This window comes from Mangifera indica, chromosome 19 (genome assembly GCF_011075055.1).
Source record: "Mangifera indica cultivar Alphonso chromosome 19, CATAS_Mindica_2.1, whole genome shotgun sequence".
Classification (NCBI taxonomy): domain Eukaryota; kingdom Viridiplantae; phylum Streptophyta; class Magnoliopsida; order Sapindales; family Anacardiaceae; genus Mangifera; species Mangifera indica.
In genome coordinates this window covers 8003619-8022013 of record NC_058155.1, presented here as the reverse complement: position 1 = coordinate 8022013, position 18395 = coordinate 8003619, and the positions used below count along the sequence as shown (strand labels likewise).

General features: G+C 30.1%; 2 protein-coding genes across 2 annotated transcripts; one reads left to right on the top strand and one right to left on the bottom strand.

The window, feature by feature from the left end:
- The first annotated feature begins 7589 nt into the window (after window positions 1-7589).
- LOC123202745 (two-component response regulator ORR9-like) lies at window positions 7590-9877 on the top strand. Its single transcript, XM_044618839.1, has 5 exons — window positions 7590-7976; window positions 8078-8205; window positions 8970-9047; window positions 9261-9328; window positions 9409-9877. The coding sequence occupies exons 1-5, from the start codon at window positions 7793-7795 to the stop codon at window positions 9719-9721; spliced, it is 771 nt and encodes a 256-aa protein (XP_044474774.1). The 5' UTR covers window positions 7590-7792; the 3' UTR covers window positions 9722-9877.
- Window positions 9878-12807: 2930 nt separating this feature from the next.
- On the bottom strand, window positions 12808-16698 carry LOC123203526 (protein disulfide-isomerase). Its single transcript, XM_044619911.1, has 11 exons — window positions 16417-16698; window positions 15993-16023; window positions 15600-15887; window positions 15328-15516; window positions 15079-15204; window positions 14763-14900; window positions 14549-14668; window positions 14229-14346; window positions 13657-13769; window positions 13168-13381; window positions 12808-13077 (listed from the first exon to the last, which is right to left on the bottom strand). Exons 1-10 carry the CDS (start codon window positions 16602-16604, stop codon window positions 13169-13171), a joined length of 1524 nt encoding a protein of 507 aa, XP_044475846.1. The 5' UTR covers window positions 16605-16698; the 3' UTR covers window positions 12808-13077; window position 13168.
- Window positions 16699-18395: the final 1697 nt, after the last annotated feature.

The window sequence follows — 18395 nt, the reverse complement described above, 5'->3', positions numbered from 1 at the left end:
AAGTATTTTTTTAACTTTAAACCAGAACAAAACACGTGGCAATTATAATTATTAAAATAAAAATTAAAAAAATGCAAGCGTGTGGAAATGTGAAGACGGTCATATAAACATTGTTATTGCGTTTGACTCGGGAGGGATGCGGGTAAAAAGATAAAGTCGGGCCAGAAAGAGAAAGGGCCAATGGAATCTTTAAGATTTGCCTAAAAACAAAAAAAGGCGCAAGACTGAGAGTGCGAAAACAGTAGGCCTGAAAATCCATGTGAGTTTGATTTGATGTTTGGTCGGAGTGGGGCCTCATAAAAGATCTTGTTGTGATAATCATGGGATCAAGGGGTACGCGTGTGAGCTTTGATTGAGTATGAGTTATGCTACCGCCACACCCAACCAAATCTTTGGTATGTTCGATTTGAAAGTGAAGTGTGTTTTTTCTTTTCTTTGCCTTTTTCCCCACGCTTTTACTTTTTGTTTATTATGAGGTGTCAAGCATGCCCTCCATATTTCGTGGTCCTACCTCATCCCATAAGTCTTTCCCTTTTGAATCATAAAGCCAATCAAAATTGTTTATTTAATTTTTTACAAAATGTAAATTATGTTTAAACATTTCACCAAATTAGGATTAAATTTAAATTAAATTTATTTAAATTTAAAAAAAAATCAGTTTAAATAAATTTAAATTTGAATTTATATTTAAACGTTAAATATTTTTAAACTCAATTCAAATTTAAAAGGTGTTCAATTCATTAAATTTATAAATTTAGAAAAATTTAATACGAATCAATTAAAATAATATTATTTTAATTAATAATATTAAAATAATATCATTTTTTATCATTATTTGCTTAATTATAATATAAAAGTTTGACACTATAATCGAATTCAAATTTAATTCTCTTTAAACAAATTAAATTCAAATAACTTTAAAGTAAACTTAATTAATTTGAACTTAAACTCAACTTCATTTCATATATGAATTTCACTTAACAAATATATATATATATATATATATAAATGAATTTTTGAAACACTATTATGAATAAGATTTTTTTTTTCATTGCAAAAGAGAAAGAAAATGTTTAATAAAATGAATATAAAATAATGTGATACCCAATGATTCTAATTTCACTTTTCTAGAGATTTTAAATACGGGATTAAGAATAAAATATGTGTCGGTAACTGAATAATTTATGAATTTGTAGATTTGAGGATCCCAATCAATTAAATTATGTGCTTCATTTGGAAATTATGTGCAACTTTTTGTAGCTCCAAATTCGACCACAAATCCTTAGATATTAAAATTTAAAAAAAAAAAAAACAATAAAATAAACATAAAGTTACAATGCAACCAAAATGTGTTTTGTTCAACCCCGAGGCTACCCTAAGTGGTGAAGGGTTAACAGTTAATTTGCAAACATTCAAGATTCAAATGACTCTAACGTGATATATAACAATAAAATTTATTTCTGATTTGTCTAGTTTGTAGTTACAGGTTAAGATGGTTGTGTTACCTCTCCCTCTATTTAATACAATAAAACTATATATACATATTTTTTTTATATAATTTTAGTAAATTGATGATATATTATTATATAATTAAATTATTTTCAATTAAAGATAAAATAATACATAATCACATGATAATACATTATTTATATATGTAAATTATGTAATAAAAATATGTATACATAATATTTTTTATTTAATATGGTTGCATTCACTCATTAGATTGAAATAATATTTTACGCGTGAGAATTAGAGTTGTTTTATGTATCTTCTTGAGCGATGGTGGGATAAATTTCAGTGAAGACGTTAAGTCCTGTAAGGGGGGTGATTGTGAGACCCCTAAACGAATTTCATATTGACAAAATATGAGAGAAATACTGAGTTTATCTATGCATTTTATATTGCTTAAAAATACTAAAATAATACTAGTTAAATAATGCGTAAACTCTTTAAACTATTAAAATATATTTTAAATTATAAAATCCAAAAATTAAATCATATCTTAACAGTAAACTGAATGGTTGAATCGAAGATGTTATAAATATCTGAATGTCTCTCTTCGCAAGTAAACTTAGCAAATATCACTATCTTACAATTAAGAAAATTCAACTTGTATTATTTTGTTGCATTATGTTTAGGGGCCACGTATTGACTTTTTATATGTGAAAAGAGAATTGAATAAAAGGGAGAAAAACGAAATCCTTCTATAAGAAATTGCTTAGTAATTTACAATCTTAAGCCAACTGATTAAGACATAATTTTTGTTATTATTCAACTGATATCATTAAATCACTTAAACAAACTGTGTAATATTTTGATGTATTCATTAGATTTAGTTAAAATTATTGCATTTCAACGTAAAATTTGATTAATAATAATATATACATAATTTTATATATAAATAATAATAATATATTATTATATAATTAGAAATTATTTTATTTTTAATTTAAAATTATTTATTTATATAATATCATATTATTATTTATATATAAAATTATACATATTATTTTACACGAAACACTAGTCTTTTTTGAAAAATTAATGGCCAAGGAATTTGAGACTTCGTATCTAAGTAGGGAAAACTTTTGGTCTTGAGTGGTTTGATTAATTGAACAATATTGAGTTAAAATTCAAATCCCGTACAATTCTAATTGATTAGACATTGAGGCGTGACAAACCATTCTTAAGCTTTTGACTCCAAATCAAGTCAATCATTTTGCCCTAAGAAAACCACTTGTTATTTAATATTGGTATAATGATTTATAGTTAGACTTGGATCAAAATATGAACTCACATTTCACACCACTGTCCAAATTTAGGCTATTTTAGTGCCTTTAGACATGAGTAATCTAGTGTTCACTTTTGGGTGTCATTTCCTTACGAATTCATTTTATAATAAAATTATATATATAAATTTTTTATACATAATTTAGATATATAAATTAATATCATTATATAATTAGATTATTTTAAATAAAAATAAAATAATACTCAATCACATGATAATACATTATCTGTGTACTTAAATTATATACACATAATATTGCCCTTGGTTTTAAAAGTGCATCTGGTTTAAATAATATTTCATTACAAAAAATTAAAAATTATCACAATGATAGAATCGCTGCAAAATTACTAAATATAAATTATTATTATATTTAATAAAAAATAATATATATATATATATATAAATAATTATTGTATTTAGTTAAATATAATAAAAAAATTTAAGATATTATTTTACTTAAATATCATTAAATATAATTATTCTAAAATATTATTTATGTTACTTGATATATTAACTAAAAATAAAAATAATGGTGATATCTTATTTTGATAAAAAAAATTTTAAAAATAAAAAATGTAGATGATTAGTTGATAAATTTGTATTTATATTAATTAACTGTTTTAGTAATTACATGATAAATGTATTTAAATCAATATAGAATAGAGCGATGGTATTAGATGAAGGCTGTCAACAAAAAATAATATATTTATAATGAATTGGTGAGTAACTAAATAAAAATGTAATCTTGTTAAGAGTGATTAATATTTTGCCAACCAAGATTTAGCCTAAGAGCATTGTTTCCACCTACTAGTTACTTAAATAACATTTTTTTTTTTAAATTTAACCTTTTAATGAAAAATATGAAATGAAAAAGTAAAATTGTTAATTTACTTTGACGATAAGGTAAGTAGGAGTTTTTCTTATTCCAAGCATAAATTGATTCTAGTATGAAAATCATGATTATGGAAACTTTTGTTTTACTCGAGGAAAGTGTTAATCTTGATAATGAATGGTTATCTAGCATGACGTTGTTTGCCTTGTCAAAAATAGTTATATGCTTTTGAGTTGATATAGAATTAATATGGTATGGAATGGATAGAAAAGATTCAGTCAAAATGGTTTGAAATCGCAAAACTAGAACATGATCTATGACCATAACCAAGGTTAAGTACAACCACGCGTCTTCATAGAAAATAGGGTTTCGTGCGAGTTAATGAGCATGCATTGGACATACACAATCGTTCACTGATTAGGGCAAAGACACCATAGTTGATAGACAATTGTACGTAAGATTTGTGCAATAGTTCATCACAAATCAACTAGGTTGAGAAAAATATTTGTGTAGAAAAGTGCACAATTGCTCACAAATGTGAAATGACAATAATACTCCTAGGTTGCACATAGTCATGATTATAAGAGATATTCCATTTGTGATAAAGAGGTGCATAGTCGTCATATGAGACACATAATCATACATGATAAAAGACATAAACAATTGTGACGGAGGACGTTATGAACATTCATTTTGAGATAGAACACACATTTGTTCATGAATAATGCATGATCATACATTGAATAAAGAATGGCCACATGTCTAGGAGGGATAGACAATCATTTGCAAAGATGTATCGAGAGATATTTAAGGACGTATAAGGCATGTTGAAATACAGAGATGTGCCAAAGAGAGAGAATAAAATAGGGCATGATGAGTATGAACATGTACAAAATATATGAAAGCTAGATAGAGCTTAAGATGAGATAAATTATGGGCTCAAGAATATTAACTTAGAAAACATATTATAGATTTGAGAATGATTTCAAGATGATTATGATACATGTTTTTTTAGAGATAGGGTAATGAGTTGGGACATAGAAATCCCATAAAACATATACAGGGTCGGATACCCCTATAGTGCATGTGTGAGGTGCAAAATTATATGTTTGCATTGATACACTTGTAGCACATTGAGGGTTATCTACACATTTTTTGTTGATATTTTTATGGTAGGAGTAACAGTTTACACATAGATGATTAATGTTAACAAGACATGAATGATGAATAACTTGTTATAGTCCAATCATCTAGACATGAGTTCAAATTCACATATTGCATAATAATACCATTATGATATAAGTTATCTATCATATGTGAGTAAGTTCCTACACGTTAACAGTATTCTACAATTTAAGGAATCATGTGTTTAAAGTGTGAGCAATTTATTCAAGGTAGATTGACCTCTTGACTAGAGATGACAATTTTATCTCAAATTTAGGGTTCCTAGTTCGTTCTAACCTTAACAAGAAAAGGATTTTTTGATAGAAATGGGAAAGGAGATGGGGATAAACACAAATAAAATCTCACAATCACAGATTGGCTAAGGATAAGGACGACGATACATATGTTCCCTCCCTAGCTTGTCTTGTTTTCACCTCTTTATATTAATATTTTTATTTAAAATACTAATATATCCTTATAATTTTAAGTTATTTATATTTTTCAAATTTATTTATGTTTTTTATTGTACAGTTGGTTAGTATATGGTACTTGTGGCATTTGAAATGAGATGTTGATTTTAATTTTAGTTAATTTTATTATTTAATATATTTATGTTATATTTAGAAAGTATATAAGAAGTTTATTTTTCCATGGATATAAGATGGGGGATTATTTCTCGTGGATAGAAGATAGAGAATTTTTGTCATCCCTGTAACAGAGACAAAAATTGATATTCCCTGTAGGGACGGGAAAGAGGAATAAGATATTTGGCCCCTCTTCTCCCCATTGTCATCTCTATTCTTGATTCAAAATTTCAAAACATCTCATAAATTGACACCATTGTAATGTAAGTTGGCTTCCCTTACTAAGTTAAAGTTTACACTTCAAGAGTTAGTTATAGAGATGTTTAAAATTATCCAATAACCAAACTGAACCAATTTTTAAACTGAAAATCGAAACTTAAAAATAGGCTATCTAGAAAGTTGTTTTGGATATTAGTTTAAGAATATAAAAAAAATTGATTTTTCGGTTCAGTTATTGATTTGTCTATTTTTAAAAACCAGTAAACTGAAACGAACTAATTTTTAAAAAATTGTATAAGAAATTAATAAAGTATTGAACTTATTTTCAAAAAAATAATAAAAATAAAATAAGATAAGATAATTTTTTGAAATTTGGTTCAAAATTGATTGGCTAAAGGATTCTCTCTCTCCCTCTTTCTTACTTTTGTTTCGATCAATATGAAATATAAAAATTATTTAAAAAATTATTATTTTTTCATATGAATATAAGATAAGAATAATTTTTTCATATGAAATTTGTTAATTCAATAAAAGAAAAAAAGATTATTAGGTTTATCCTTTTTAACATTTGTGATTGACGGCACATGTGCGGCCAAGTAAAATCCAGAGCTAAAATTGTGAGGTGCACAACAAATGGAGCAGCAGTCAACACGTGGTGGACAAGGAACGTGGGCCCAAAACTCAAGTGTGAAAAAATTGAAACAAATAGGACCCCATAATTTTCAACTTTGAACAATGGACACCCCCTCCATGGGGACACACTCGCAGATTTTGAAGATTCACAGCAGAAGGAAAGTGTGCCCCACAAAAGATTTATATTTCAAAATGGTCCCACAAAGATTTCAAATTTTGCTGAGTGGGTCCCTTCCTATTTATTTCATGTCCCCTTCACAATTATTACGTTACAAGAAGGGGCAAGCGCTGAAGAAGAGAAAGACTTTGATTCCATTCCATTCCTTTCCTTGGTCTTGAATATTTACTATTTTCTCTCCGTTCTGTGCGTGTTTGTGGTCCCTTTTTCGTAATTTGCCTTTTCATTCCTCTCTAAATTTTCATTATTATGTTTCCTTTTTTTTTTTTTTTCCTTTTTGGTTCACCCAAAACCAACTAGGCCCATCTTCTTTTTTTATTTATATATTTATTATTCATAAAATTACGTCTTATTGCGAAACAAATGAAGACTGCTTTCTGGAAACACTTTGGAAAATTAGAGCATTGTTTTTCAATTAGAGGCACAGCGTGAGTAAGCAAATGTTGACAAATGAAGTCGACGCATTAAAGTGTAATAGCCTAACTGGTTAACCTGCTTTTGCATTTTACAAAGCACTGTAAAATGTAATGGAAACGCGGGAGGGTGCGTAATTTGATTTAAACAGTCAAATCGAAATGTAACATTTAAAAATTATAATTTAATTTGATTTAATTTATAAAACGGTTTTGTTTAATTTAAAAAAATTTTAAAAATTAATTTACCATTTGGATTACGATTTATATGATTTTCAAACTGGACGAAATAATAAATCATATTTTTTAATATATATATATATATATGATTTTATTTGAAAATTTTTTTTATTAATTAGGTGTATTATTGTTTTTCATACATATTTTGTCAATTTTTTTTTACATTTTTATTGTATATTTTTATATGTTTATTTTATTATCTATAAAACTATAATTATTAGTTATTAAATATAATATATTTAGTAATGAATGATTTTAATATGTTTGAAATTAGATCAAATTATATTTTGTTACTTTGATTTGATAATTTTCAAAATCTTTTCTTAGTTTTATTTAAAAAAAATTTAAACTGTATCGAACTGAAACGTAAACACGAGGATCCAATTGATAGAAAGTAGAGATCACGTTAGACAATGATGATCAAAATCTAAATGGGAAGAAAGATCCGTGGATCAAAAGAACTTTTGCCAAAAACACAGAGAAATACGAGTGGTTGTACCAACAAGGTATGGAGAATCTACTGAGAGATTTTGGCAACACATTTTTTACTTTCTTTCTCTCACTTGCCTCATAAAATAAGAATCTACGAAACTAGCCATACCTCACAGCTCTCTTCTTTCTTTCTTTCTTTCATTCATTCATAGATCATACCCCCCAACGCACGCTACCCAATTCTCTCTTTATATAAACATCAACCCCACTCATCTTTTATATACTGGGAAATACTTCATTTGTTTAATGGAGTTGAAATCAGAGTCTGTAGAGGTTGAAGATACCGAGAAGAAAGTTATACTACTTGAACAACAACATGAAGAGAAACAGCAACAGAAATTGCAACAAAGCTTCCATGTTTTAGCGGTTGATGATAGTGTCATTGACAGGAAGCTTCTGGAGAAGCTGCTTAAAGTTTCTTCTTATCAAGGTGAAAATTAACATGGGGATTGAGTAGTTTGATTGTTAGAATTAATCCCTTTTTTTTTTTTTAAATGCATTTTTATGTTTTGTTTGTTGTTGTTTTTGTAGTGACTTGTGTGGATTCTGGGGATAAAGCTTTGGAATTTCTTGGGCTGATTGATAAGCTTCAAGACACTCCTGCTGATTCTTCTACTTCTTCTTCTTCATCGCCTCCCCACTCATTACAACAACAAGAGGTAAAACTAAAAATCTCTTATTTTTAATTTCTTCTACCTTCTCTCTCTCGGACTCTGTGTCGTATATAAAGAAAATGATAAGATTTTGAGTAGTGGGTATTCAAGAGTTTACTTTTAACTTGTCTAAGTAAAATTTTGTTCTGATTAAGTTGCTATATTCCATGTAGAAATCAGTTCCTTGATTTTCTGAACCACCACTTGCATATTAATCAGTTGATGCTGGAAATATTATTCTATGGAGTTTTAAATGGTTAATTGTCAAATGTGAAATTATGAAAGGGAAGGCAAAGGGAAATTAGCTAGTGGGCATTTTGATTTACTGTAATTAATTAGCCAATTAGCCTGGTTTTATAAATTTGATCTAAACAATGCGTGCTTTGAAATTAACATGAGTCAGTCTCCAGAATCTCATCTGGTCATAAAAGGGACCACAGAAATGCAGAAATTCAACTGATATGGTCAAGGAGATCAGACTGCCTGTCGACATTAATAATTTACACGAACGGGAAGAAGGGCAAACTTGGAGATGCAATGCTATTTTGCTTCTCAATTTCTGTGCCAATTCAATATATTAGCCTGTGGACCTCTAACTGTTAGGTTTAGCTCATTTTTGCCAATAAATTCAAGGGCGCTCTCCATTAATGAGAATCAAGCCAAAAAATAAATGTTTCCACTTCAACGCCCCTCACACACGCATATTACATAAACTGTGTTCTAGTAAATCAAAAGTGTTTGAAATTTATGTCTATGTTCAAATATTGCAGGGATCGAAGGTCAACTTGATCATGACAGACTTCTGTATGCCCGGAATGAGCGGCTATGATTTACTCAAACGAGTCAAGGTTAAGTCTTGATCTTAGTTTCTGACTCATCTCAAAGCTTAAAATGTTTGAACTATTTGTGGAAAAAATGTGATATACATAAGTTAGTCAAGAGACAGATGATTTTCCTTTTTTCCTGTATATGTGATAAGAATTAATTGAAATGAAAACATCTGAATTGATAACTGTTGCTTCAAAATGACACAAAAAAGTAAGTTTTGCTTAAACTTGCAGGGATCTTCCTGGAAAGATGTACCAGTGGTGGTCATGTCATCAGAAAATGTACCTTCAAGAATCAGCATGTAAGTTGAATCTTAAATCTTCGAAGAGAAGCAAATTTAAGACTTGTCTGAGGTAACATTTTGTGGGATTGAATGGACAGGTGCCTGGAAGAAGGAGCAGAGGAGTTTCTGTTGAAGCCATTACAGTTATTAGACTTGGAGAAGCTTCAGCCCCATCTCTTAAAATCCCTGAATATGAATAACCAAACAACAATAACAATGAAAGCTTCAGCACCATTTACAGAAATGGAGCAGTTGACAGAGGGCAACAACAACAATGAAAGCAAGGAAAACAACAATAACAAGGAGTCTAACAGCTATATAAACAGCAATAATAGTTTTAGCAAGAGGAAGGCTCTGTCAGCTGAGCCCCCAGAGAGGAGGCCTAAAATGAAAGAATTGGCAGTAGTATAATTTTTTTCTTTTTTCAATTTGATGGGAGATTATGGTATAATTTAGTTTACATTAGAGAGTGGATTAATTTTCGTAATACATGGGTTACGTTATGATGTAACTAGTTGATTAATTGGTTGGTGTTGCTAATGTAAGGGTGACAGGCTTTGCTTTCAACATATTAGAGTAATTATTATTATTGGGCAAACGCAGTTCCTCCTCCCCCCCCCCCCCCCCAAAGTTTGTTGCATAACATTAGTGCCCATTAAGTATTAAAAATCCAAACACCAATCCGCAGGTTTCAATATTTTCCTTCCTTCTCTGATAATTGAATTTTGGTTGAGACCCCTTAATCCTATCCTTTGGCCTCTTTCGTTGACGATGAAGTACGAAGAAGTTGAATTGTCGAATCAAAGTTCGTCTTCATGGAATCAGCTCCGGATGATGAGAAATCAAAGGTGTTTTCTCAATTCAGCTTCGGAAGAAGAGAAAAAAGGTGAGATTTCATCAAATTAGCATTCGTCATCCAAGGGTTTCAATTTGTTGTTGACTTCAAGCCATGCATTGGGGCTTCTTCGTCATCGATAGCAGAGGGAAAAGAGTGGGTGAAGGCGGTCTCAATCGGAGATCAGTCATCGAAGAAGGAAGGAAAAGATTGAAACTTTAAGGAAGAAAATGTAACTTTTTAAAGTTTAATTTTAAAGAGAAATGGATAGTTTTCTAAATCTTTTTAGGGGAGGAGCGAATGAATAATGTTTGACTATTTTTAATATATTATTGATTAAATAATGATTACCTCTGAAAGTTAATCAATTCCATTAATTTTAACTATTTACAGATAGATATTTGAGTTTTCAATAATTAATTAGTACCAATTTGATATATAACAAACTTAGGGTGGGAACAAATCCTTTGGCCTTATTGTTATTGCAATTTGTAAATGCTACATACCATTTTTGGAGGCCTAACAGCCATATATAAATGTTTAAATAGAAAAGAAATGGAAGTAAACAAAATGTATTTGGCCTCTGGGGCTGCGCTTATCGGAAATACCCATGGGCAGAGAACATAGATCTTGATTCAAGTGGCGCACTTCTATGAATTTTGTAGAATAAAGAATGAGTTGATACCAGTGCCTTCAGATCGGGTGAGGCGATTTGATACTTATTAAATAAATATTAAAAATAATACTTAAAACTATTTAATATATTTAACCATAAAATATATAAATTCAATTATCCTAGATAAATTTACTTTGATGCCTCATACACCTTTGATGGTAGAGGCGTTAGCATGGTAGGTTCAAGCCTTAGTTATGAAAAATCTTTAAAAAGAATTACTTTTTTCTACTTAATCGGATTTAACCAAAGGTAAATTGCAAACTAAGATGATCCTAACAGTTAGATCACAATCTGATCTAATCTAACTGTTAAAATAGTTTTTATAAATTATTTTTTATTTTATTTTAAATTATAATTCAATTAATTAGAATAACTGGTTTAATCTAGTTTTAAAAACCTCGGTTGATATCAAAATTAGATAAAGGTAAATTTAATTTAGGATAATTGATTAGCATTTACCCACCCAAGGTTTGCCTTTGACACTTTTTCATCTATTGAAGACATAAATGACACTTCTCTATCCAAACTCAACTATTTGTTAAAAAAAAAAACTAATTTTATAAAGGAAAATGGTAATTTTACTATCTAAAATTTGAAAAAAAAAAAGATAAAATTTTTACAAATATTATATTAATATTTTAAATATAATAATTTGATTATTTTATAAGTTTGACCATTAGTGACTTGCGAGATTGAAAGAATAGGATAGTCATCGAGGTAAGGGGGTAGTGGCTTGGTGGTGACATTACCAGTGGCGGGGCAAAAGTGGGGGTAGACCATACCTTTCCAAGTATCGGTTACACTATCTATCAAAAGTCATCTGGTAATGCAACTATGATATCTGAAAAGATAATTTAAAATTTTATATATTTGGGATGAAATAATAATTTTGAAAAATAAATTAAAATTTAAGAAAATATAATTTATGTATTTAATAAATAAAAAATACCATTATGGGCAAAAAAAAGAAAATGTTAATAAATTATTTAGGATCCTAAAGTCAACATCTTTGATCAGACAATCGTGCTTGTAGATGAAGATAGGATCCAAAACAGTCTTCAACTGATTCATTGAAAGCCACTTCAAACTTATCTAAACAACCAGACCAGTAGCGTTAGTGGGTGGTTTAAAGAAGAAACCTTACAATATGGGCGACGTTGGGAACTTGTGATAGAATTATAGAGAACAAATAAAGTTGAGGTGTCATGTAAGACATAAAGAGAAGCAGATTGGATTTGACGACACGCCTGGTCATGTTGAAGAATGAATCTAAATCTGTATGTACATACGATAAATAATAAAAAATGGATTAAATTATATGCATTTAAACATATTTAAAAATTTTTACACTTTATCACTTTTTTGAATCATTAAAGACATCCACACACACTTGGTACTATTATAACATATATTTTTAAAGTGGCCAAAAGACTTACCCCCATGTAAGATTTAGTGAAAATCTAAACTCGGACTTGTTAATTTAAAAAATTTAAATATATATTTATTTATTAAATTTTATTATTATTATTAAAAGTAAAATTTTATGAACAAGAACAATCAAAAAGAGAAAGAAAGCCAACGGCTGAAGACTACAAACAGTTGCTGAAGAAAAGGATAACCGGAATCTGAGAGAGAGAGAGAGAGAATAGGTGAAACTGAAATTTTTTAGAAAATTGGAGCTAGTTTTATATAAGAAAAATACAAAAGTTGGCAACCTTAAATTTACAGGGAAAAAATCAATTTTTAAACTTTATCTTAAAATATAAATTTAAATAAAATTTTTAAATAATAATTTTATTTTTAATAATAACAAAAAATATTTAACACACAGATAAATATTTAGAATTTTAAAAATTAGTGAATGCACATTTGGATTAACACTAATCCTTAGGTGGGAATAAGTTTGTTTTCGCCATTTAAAGTATCGTAAGCCAACAGATTTCAGCCGATGAATTCGAACACAACCATGAAATTCAGGCACCAAAATTGTATAAGAAAACTTAAAACCACTGACATTAAATTAAAAACATCTCTTCTACATTTCACTTACCGTCTTTTTTACTTCAGCCAAACACTGTTACAACTAGGCTAAAGCGAAACTGCTGAAAACGCCTCCTATTTATTCATGCAAATGGTAAACCTAAAAACAAAAACTACGGGGCATTTTTCTGTTGCTTGTATTGTTTGGCATAACAGCCGCCAAGCACAATACAACATCCTTATGTCTGTATACTCTACAGAGAGAAGCTGCCACTCCTGCATTCAAGAAATTTCCAAGTCAGTGACTACTTACTACGTGAATTCAATTTTCTGTAACAAATTTTTTTTCCAGGAACATGTGCATACTTTAGAGTTCATCTTTTGCAGAAGATTCCTCTTTAACAAATTCTTGATCTTGAGGAGCAGATTTATCCCTGTTCTTTTCGATGAAATCGATAATGTCTTCCTTGGTCCTATTACCCTCGTAAGCTACAATATTTCCACTAGCTGACCTGAAGTACACAGTCGGGAAACCTTGGACTTCAAAAGTGTCACTTGGGATATCATTTGCAGTTGCATCCTAGACAAACACAGAAGCATATCATGTCAACGATCTAACAAATTAATTTAATGAGCAGAAATTAGCTCATAATATATTGTTTTGTGTTTAGGACAAGAAACATCATTGCCCAAATCAATGTCAAGCAGACAAGTTTCAGACATAAAACAATCATTTTGATTATTGATGTCTAGGGGAAGAAGAATCCACACCGGTGGAGACGATAATCAATTATATTAAATTTCTAAATGATAACTGCAATGAAATTTTTTTCTTAGAAAAGTTAAAAATCTTACATATTTTGCAATAACAACATCGGCATCATTCTGATAAGAGACCGCAACTTCATCCAATATTGGAGCCAATTTCTTGCAATGTCCACACCAAGGAGCATAAAACTCTAGCAGAACTGCATACAGCAAAATGTCAAAACATATTAAATTTCAACACTTGCCACAGATATCCAATAGAACAAAACCACTGAATAATAAAATAAGACACAGTATAAAGGCGTGAAATGGTAGTTACATGGCAATTATTACGCAGCTTCATCTATGAAAATCACTTAATTACAAATTTCAATTTTTAACTGTAAAATTAGATTGCTATTGATGTTTCAAATAAAAGAATTAGAAAGTAAATGCATGCCTGTGGTGATCATCACCCTAAAAAGAATAAACGACATGTTCGTATTAAGCATATAGCATAAACTGAAACAAAACAATTTATGATTTCTCATAGAAAGTGACACAAATCCTACAACAAAAGAGCATTTCCAGTACAGCACAAACTACAAGAAAATACACAAGATTTCAAGCACAGTAAACAAACATAAAAGAAAGGATTGAGTGAGATACTTAAAACACACCATTCTTTCCAGAATTGAAAACCATGTCCTGAATGCTTTCTGCAACGACCACCTTCACAGGCTCATTGTTCTCTTCAGGGATCGGCTCAGACTTTTTGAACGGTGGAATTTTACCTTCCTGCAAGTATAAACTTTCATTAAAAGATGCTATCTCTAGAAGGTCTTACTAAAACACCATATTCTACAATAGCATCTACAAAGTTACATTTAACAAAACCTCAACTTGGCAACTCTGTCTTGCCTATCATATAAGTACAGAAAGAAATTCTCTATTCTCATCAAGGAAAAAGTGCAATGAATACAGGAAGCAGATATATCACCTTGTATTCCTTCATCCAAGGTGCAATCTGCTCAGCCTCCAAATTAGGCTTTAAATACTTCTTCCCATCAGTTGTCTGTACAATGATGAGAGGAACTTGGCTTTCTTTGAGTCCAAAGTACTGTAGTTCAATCCATGAGAATTAACTGAAATGTTAGATAAGTTTATCAAATTTGAAAAACTAAATAGAAACTTGCAGATCAATGCATACTAACTTGGAAGGCACCTTGACTAGCGTCAAGATCTCCCATCAGAAAACTGATGTCCTGTCCTTTATATTGTTCAGCAACTTCTCGATATTTCGATTTGAAAGAATCAGTACCTTCACTGCTGAAGTTCATAAACAGCATTGCCTATATTTTCAATTTGCCAAAAAATTAGATGATGATCCATTAAGGGTTAGTTTAACACAATTTGCTGCCATATATCATAAATAATATCACAAACAAATTATTCCTGCATAACAAAGTGAAAAGGACAGTATCAATATGTTGTAAAAAGGACAGTATAATTTCTTATACTGGTGCATACCTTTGCATTCGGACTGTTAAAGAATTTTACAACAAAAGGGTGCAAGCTCCGGTCATTACTAAATTCAGTCACAAGAGGAATGCTAGATTCTTCAACAAACTTTTCAAGAGCATCCACCTTAAAATCCTGCAAGCACGAAACTTAAGTTAAAAAGCTGCTTGAACGTAGGTTAACAAAACCATTTACACATGTATATATGATAATGATACAGAAAACACTACCCAAAAAGCAGAGAATATTCTACTATACCTTAGAGTCAACAAAAAGTTCATCAAAAGGCTTGAATAACCTCACTACAGGCCCTGTCACTGATGACTCCCCACGTGGAAGAAGTTTGGCATCCAGAGTATGACCAAACTCATAGTCTGATCGCAATTTCTCAGCAACAGCCACAAAGTTCTCAAACTCCTCTCCAGATAACTTTGGGAAAACCCCAACCTACAAAAACATAGCATCTTAAGTACAAGTTTAAATTTCTTAAAAGCAAACAAATAAAACATAAGTATTCATGTCACACTTACAATAACTATCTTCTTCTCATCAATAAAACCACTAGCATCTTCTGCAGTCTTTATTTCAGTCGAAGCAGGACCACTCTGTTTCTTTAAATAAGCAACAATGCCTTCAGAATCCCGGGGTCCTTTGTATTCTTGAACTGACTTCCCTCCATCCCTCAAAATCTTAAGTGTGGGGAACCCACTAACCTCAAACTTGGTTGCGAGATCTTTGTTTGCTTCTTCATTAGCATCAACTTTGGCAAGAACGATAGGGGGGTCATGACTACTCAAAATAGATGCAGCTTTCTCATACTACAAATAAGAACAAGCGCCTTGTTAATTTGTTATCAGCCAAATGAACAAACAATATATTCCATTGCAAAATTATAATATAAACAATGAAGGATAGATCAGTACCTCTGGAGCAAGGCTTTTGCAGTGGCCACACCTGAAAGATGATACAGACAACATCAAGAGTAGAAATGCAGACTTAAATTTTAATTATAACTTAATCAGCAACATGCAACAGATAAATATAACGATTTCAGGTTATAGTTGGCTCAGAAAAAATACATTGGTATAAACTAAGTATGCATAATAGTAAATCTTAGTATGAATATCAACCTAATTCAAAGTCAAACAATGAACTCATAATTTATTAAAAATTTCAGCAGCTCTCGATTAATCTGCCATTTTTCAAACATCCTTAAGCCACAGAATAAAATTAAAATCTAATAGAAAAAAATTGGACAAAAAGAGGAGCAAATCTGAGATCTGCAGAGAACGAAACACACTTTATTCGATCTATAAAAGTAAAAGTCAACGGAAGTGTAAATTATACCAAGGCGCGTAGAATTCAACGACGATGAACTTGTGTTTACTAACAGTTTCATCGAAGTTGGAGTGATCCAAAGTTACGACGAACTCCTTGGACTCGGTGCTCTGACTCTCTTCAGCAAAGACCGCCGCCGTGAGTCCACAGGCAATCACTACAAGAAGAGGAAATATCAACCATCTGATCGCCATCATCGCAACTCTCTTACAAAAAACAAAATATCTTCAGAGACACTGTTTTGGTTGAGCAAGGGAGGAGACTCGAGTCACGGGGATTTTATAAAAAAAGGGATGCGAGTTAGAGAAAGAACGCGACATACATGGTAGTCACACACGTGACTGAAAAGCGCGAGTACTGTGCAAAATTAACTACTCGCATTTCATGTGGTTGAAAATCCACGTGGATAATTTTGATTGGGAAAGTAGCGTCATTGGATTCTAATATAGAATGGAAGCCATATAAGTAAAGTTGTTATACACTTCAATTACAATAATAATTTTCATTGTAGCAGAGTTTTAAGAGGATTTCGAATCATACAGGATTAAGCCTAAATAATAAAAAACCCTAATTTTAGGATTTAATTGCCAAAGTTGTGACATCTAATTTATTTTTTCCTATGTTATAATTAAGGCCAAAGGAATTATTCAATGAATACTCAAATTTTTATTTGTTAAGTTTTAAATATTTAAATATTCATCTATTGACGATTAAAATTAATAAAATCTGTTAATTTTTAAAATAAAATTGTCATTTAATCAGTAATATTAAAAAAATAAAGTTAGATCTTATTTTACCACCTTAGCTTTAAAAATTAAAAAAAAATTTTCTATTTAAGTTTTAAAAAGTGATATTTTCCTCATAAGGTTTTCTTTTTTCTTCTTATATTGTTGGCCATCTGAATCTGTTTTCGATCACTTCTTCAGCCCTTTCAATGCTCTTTGGTTTGTAGTTCGTTGATCTATCTTCATTCCTAGTTGATAAATGAGTGCCTTGTGGATGAAGAACACAAAGAATTGATGATCTATCTTCGCTCTTTAGTTGCTTTTTCATGCTTTGTTCTCTGATGAAGAACTAATTCGTGGATGGAGGAGATGAAGAGCTGAAGTGAAGAAGGAGTCATATAGCCACAAAAAACCGATGAAGAACAATCAACAATTCATCAGTTTTTGGTGGTCTACAAACCATAATAACCAAGAAAGATGACCAAGAGGGAGAGATATGTGAGAGAGGAGTATGCCGGGAAGGAGAGACACGTTAAAGAGGGAAAGACATTGCTAGAGAATGAGGTTGTTCGTTGGAAAATTGAAACCACGTGAAAAATGGAAAACCTAGGGGGAGAGTGCAACTTTTCAAATTTTAATTTTGGGCCAAATTGTTAATTTTTAATATTTAGAGAAAAAATTAAGATAAAGTTTTTTTTTTTAATATCACTGGTTAAATAACAATTTTACCTTTAAAATTAACATATTTTATTAATTTTAATTATCTATATGCGGGTATTTGAATTTTTGAACTTTCACTAATGAAAGTTTGAGAATTTACTAAGCCTTAAGCGAAAATAAGTCTTTTGGCTTATAATTAAAATTTTATTGATTCCCTTATAAAATGTCAAAGTACGAATAATTTGAGATTGATTAGTAATATACTATGGTAAAATAAACACTTAATTTATATAATATAATAGTTATAAGTTCAATTACTATATTTCAAGAATTATCTGTTCAATAAAACCGAGAGAGATTTTCCTGATCATTAAAGAAGAAATCCAATTGGTTATGGAATTGGTATCAATCAATTGCAACTGAGATACATTGTATCCTATGTGGATGCAAATATGTAAAGTCCAATCTATGGATTTCATATATAAAAAAATTATTTTCTTTTAAAAAAGTATTGAAGTTCAATCAAATACATTAGATTCTTCTCGATCAAAAGTCCTATCACAGTCATGAATAGATATGCTAATTTTATTTATAATAATAATA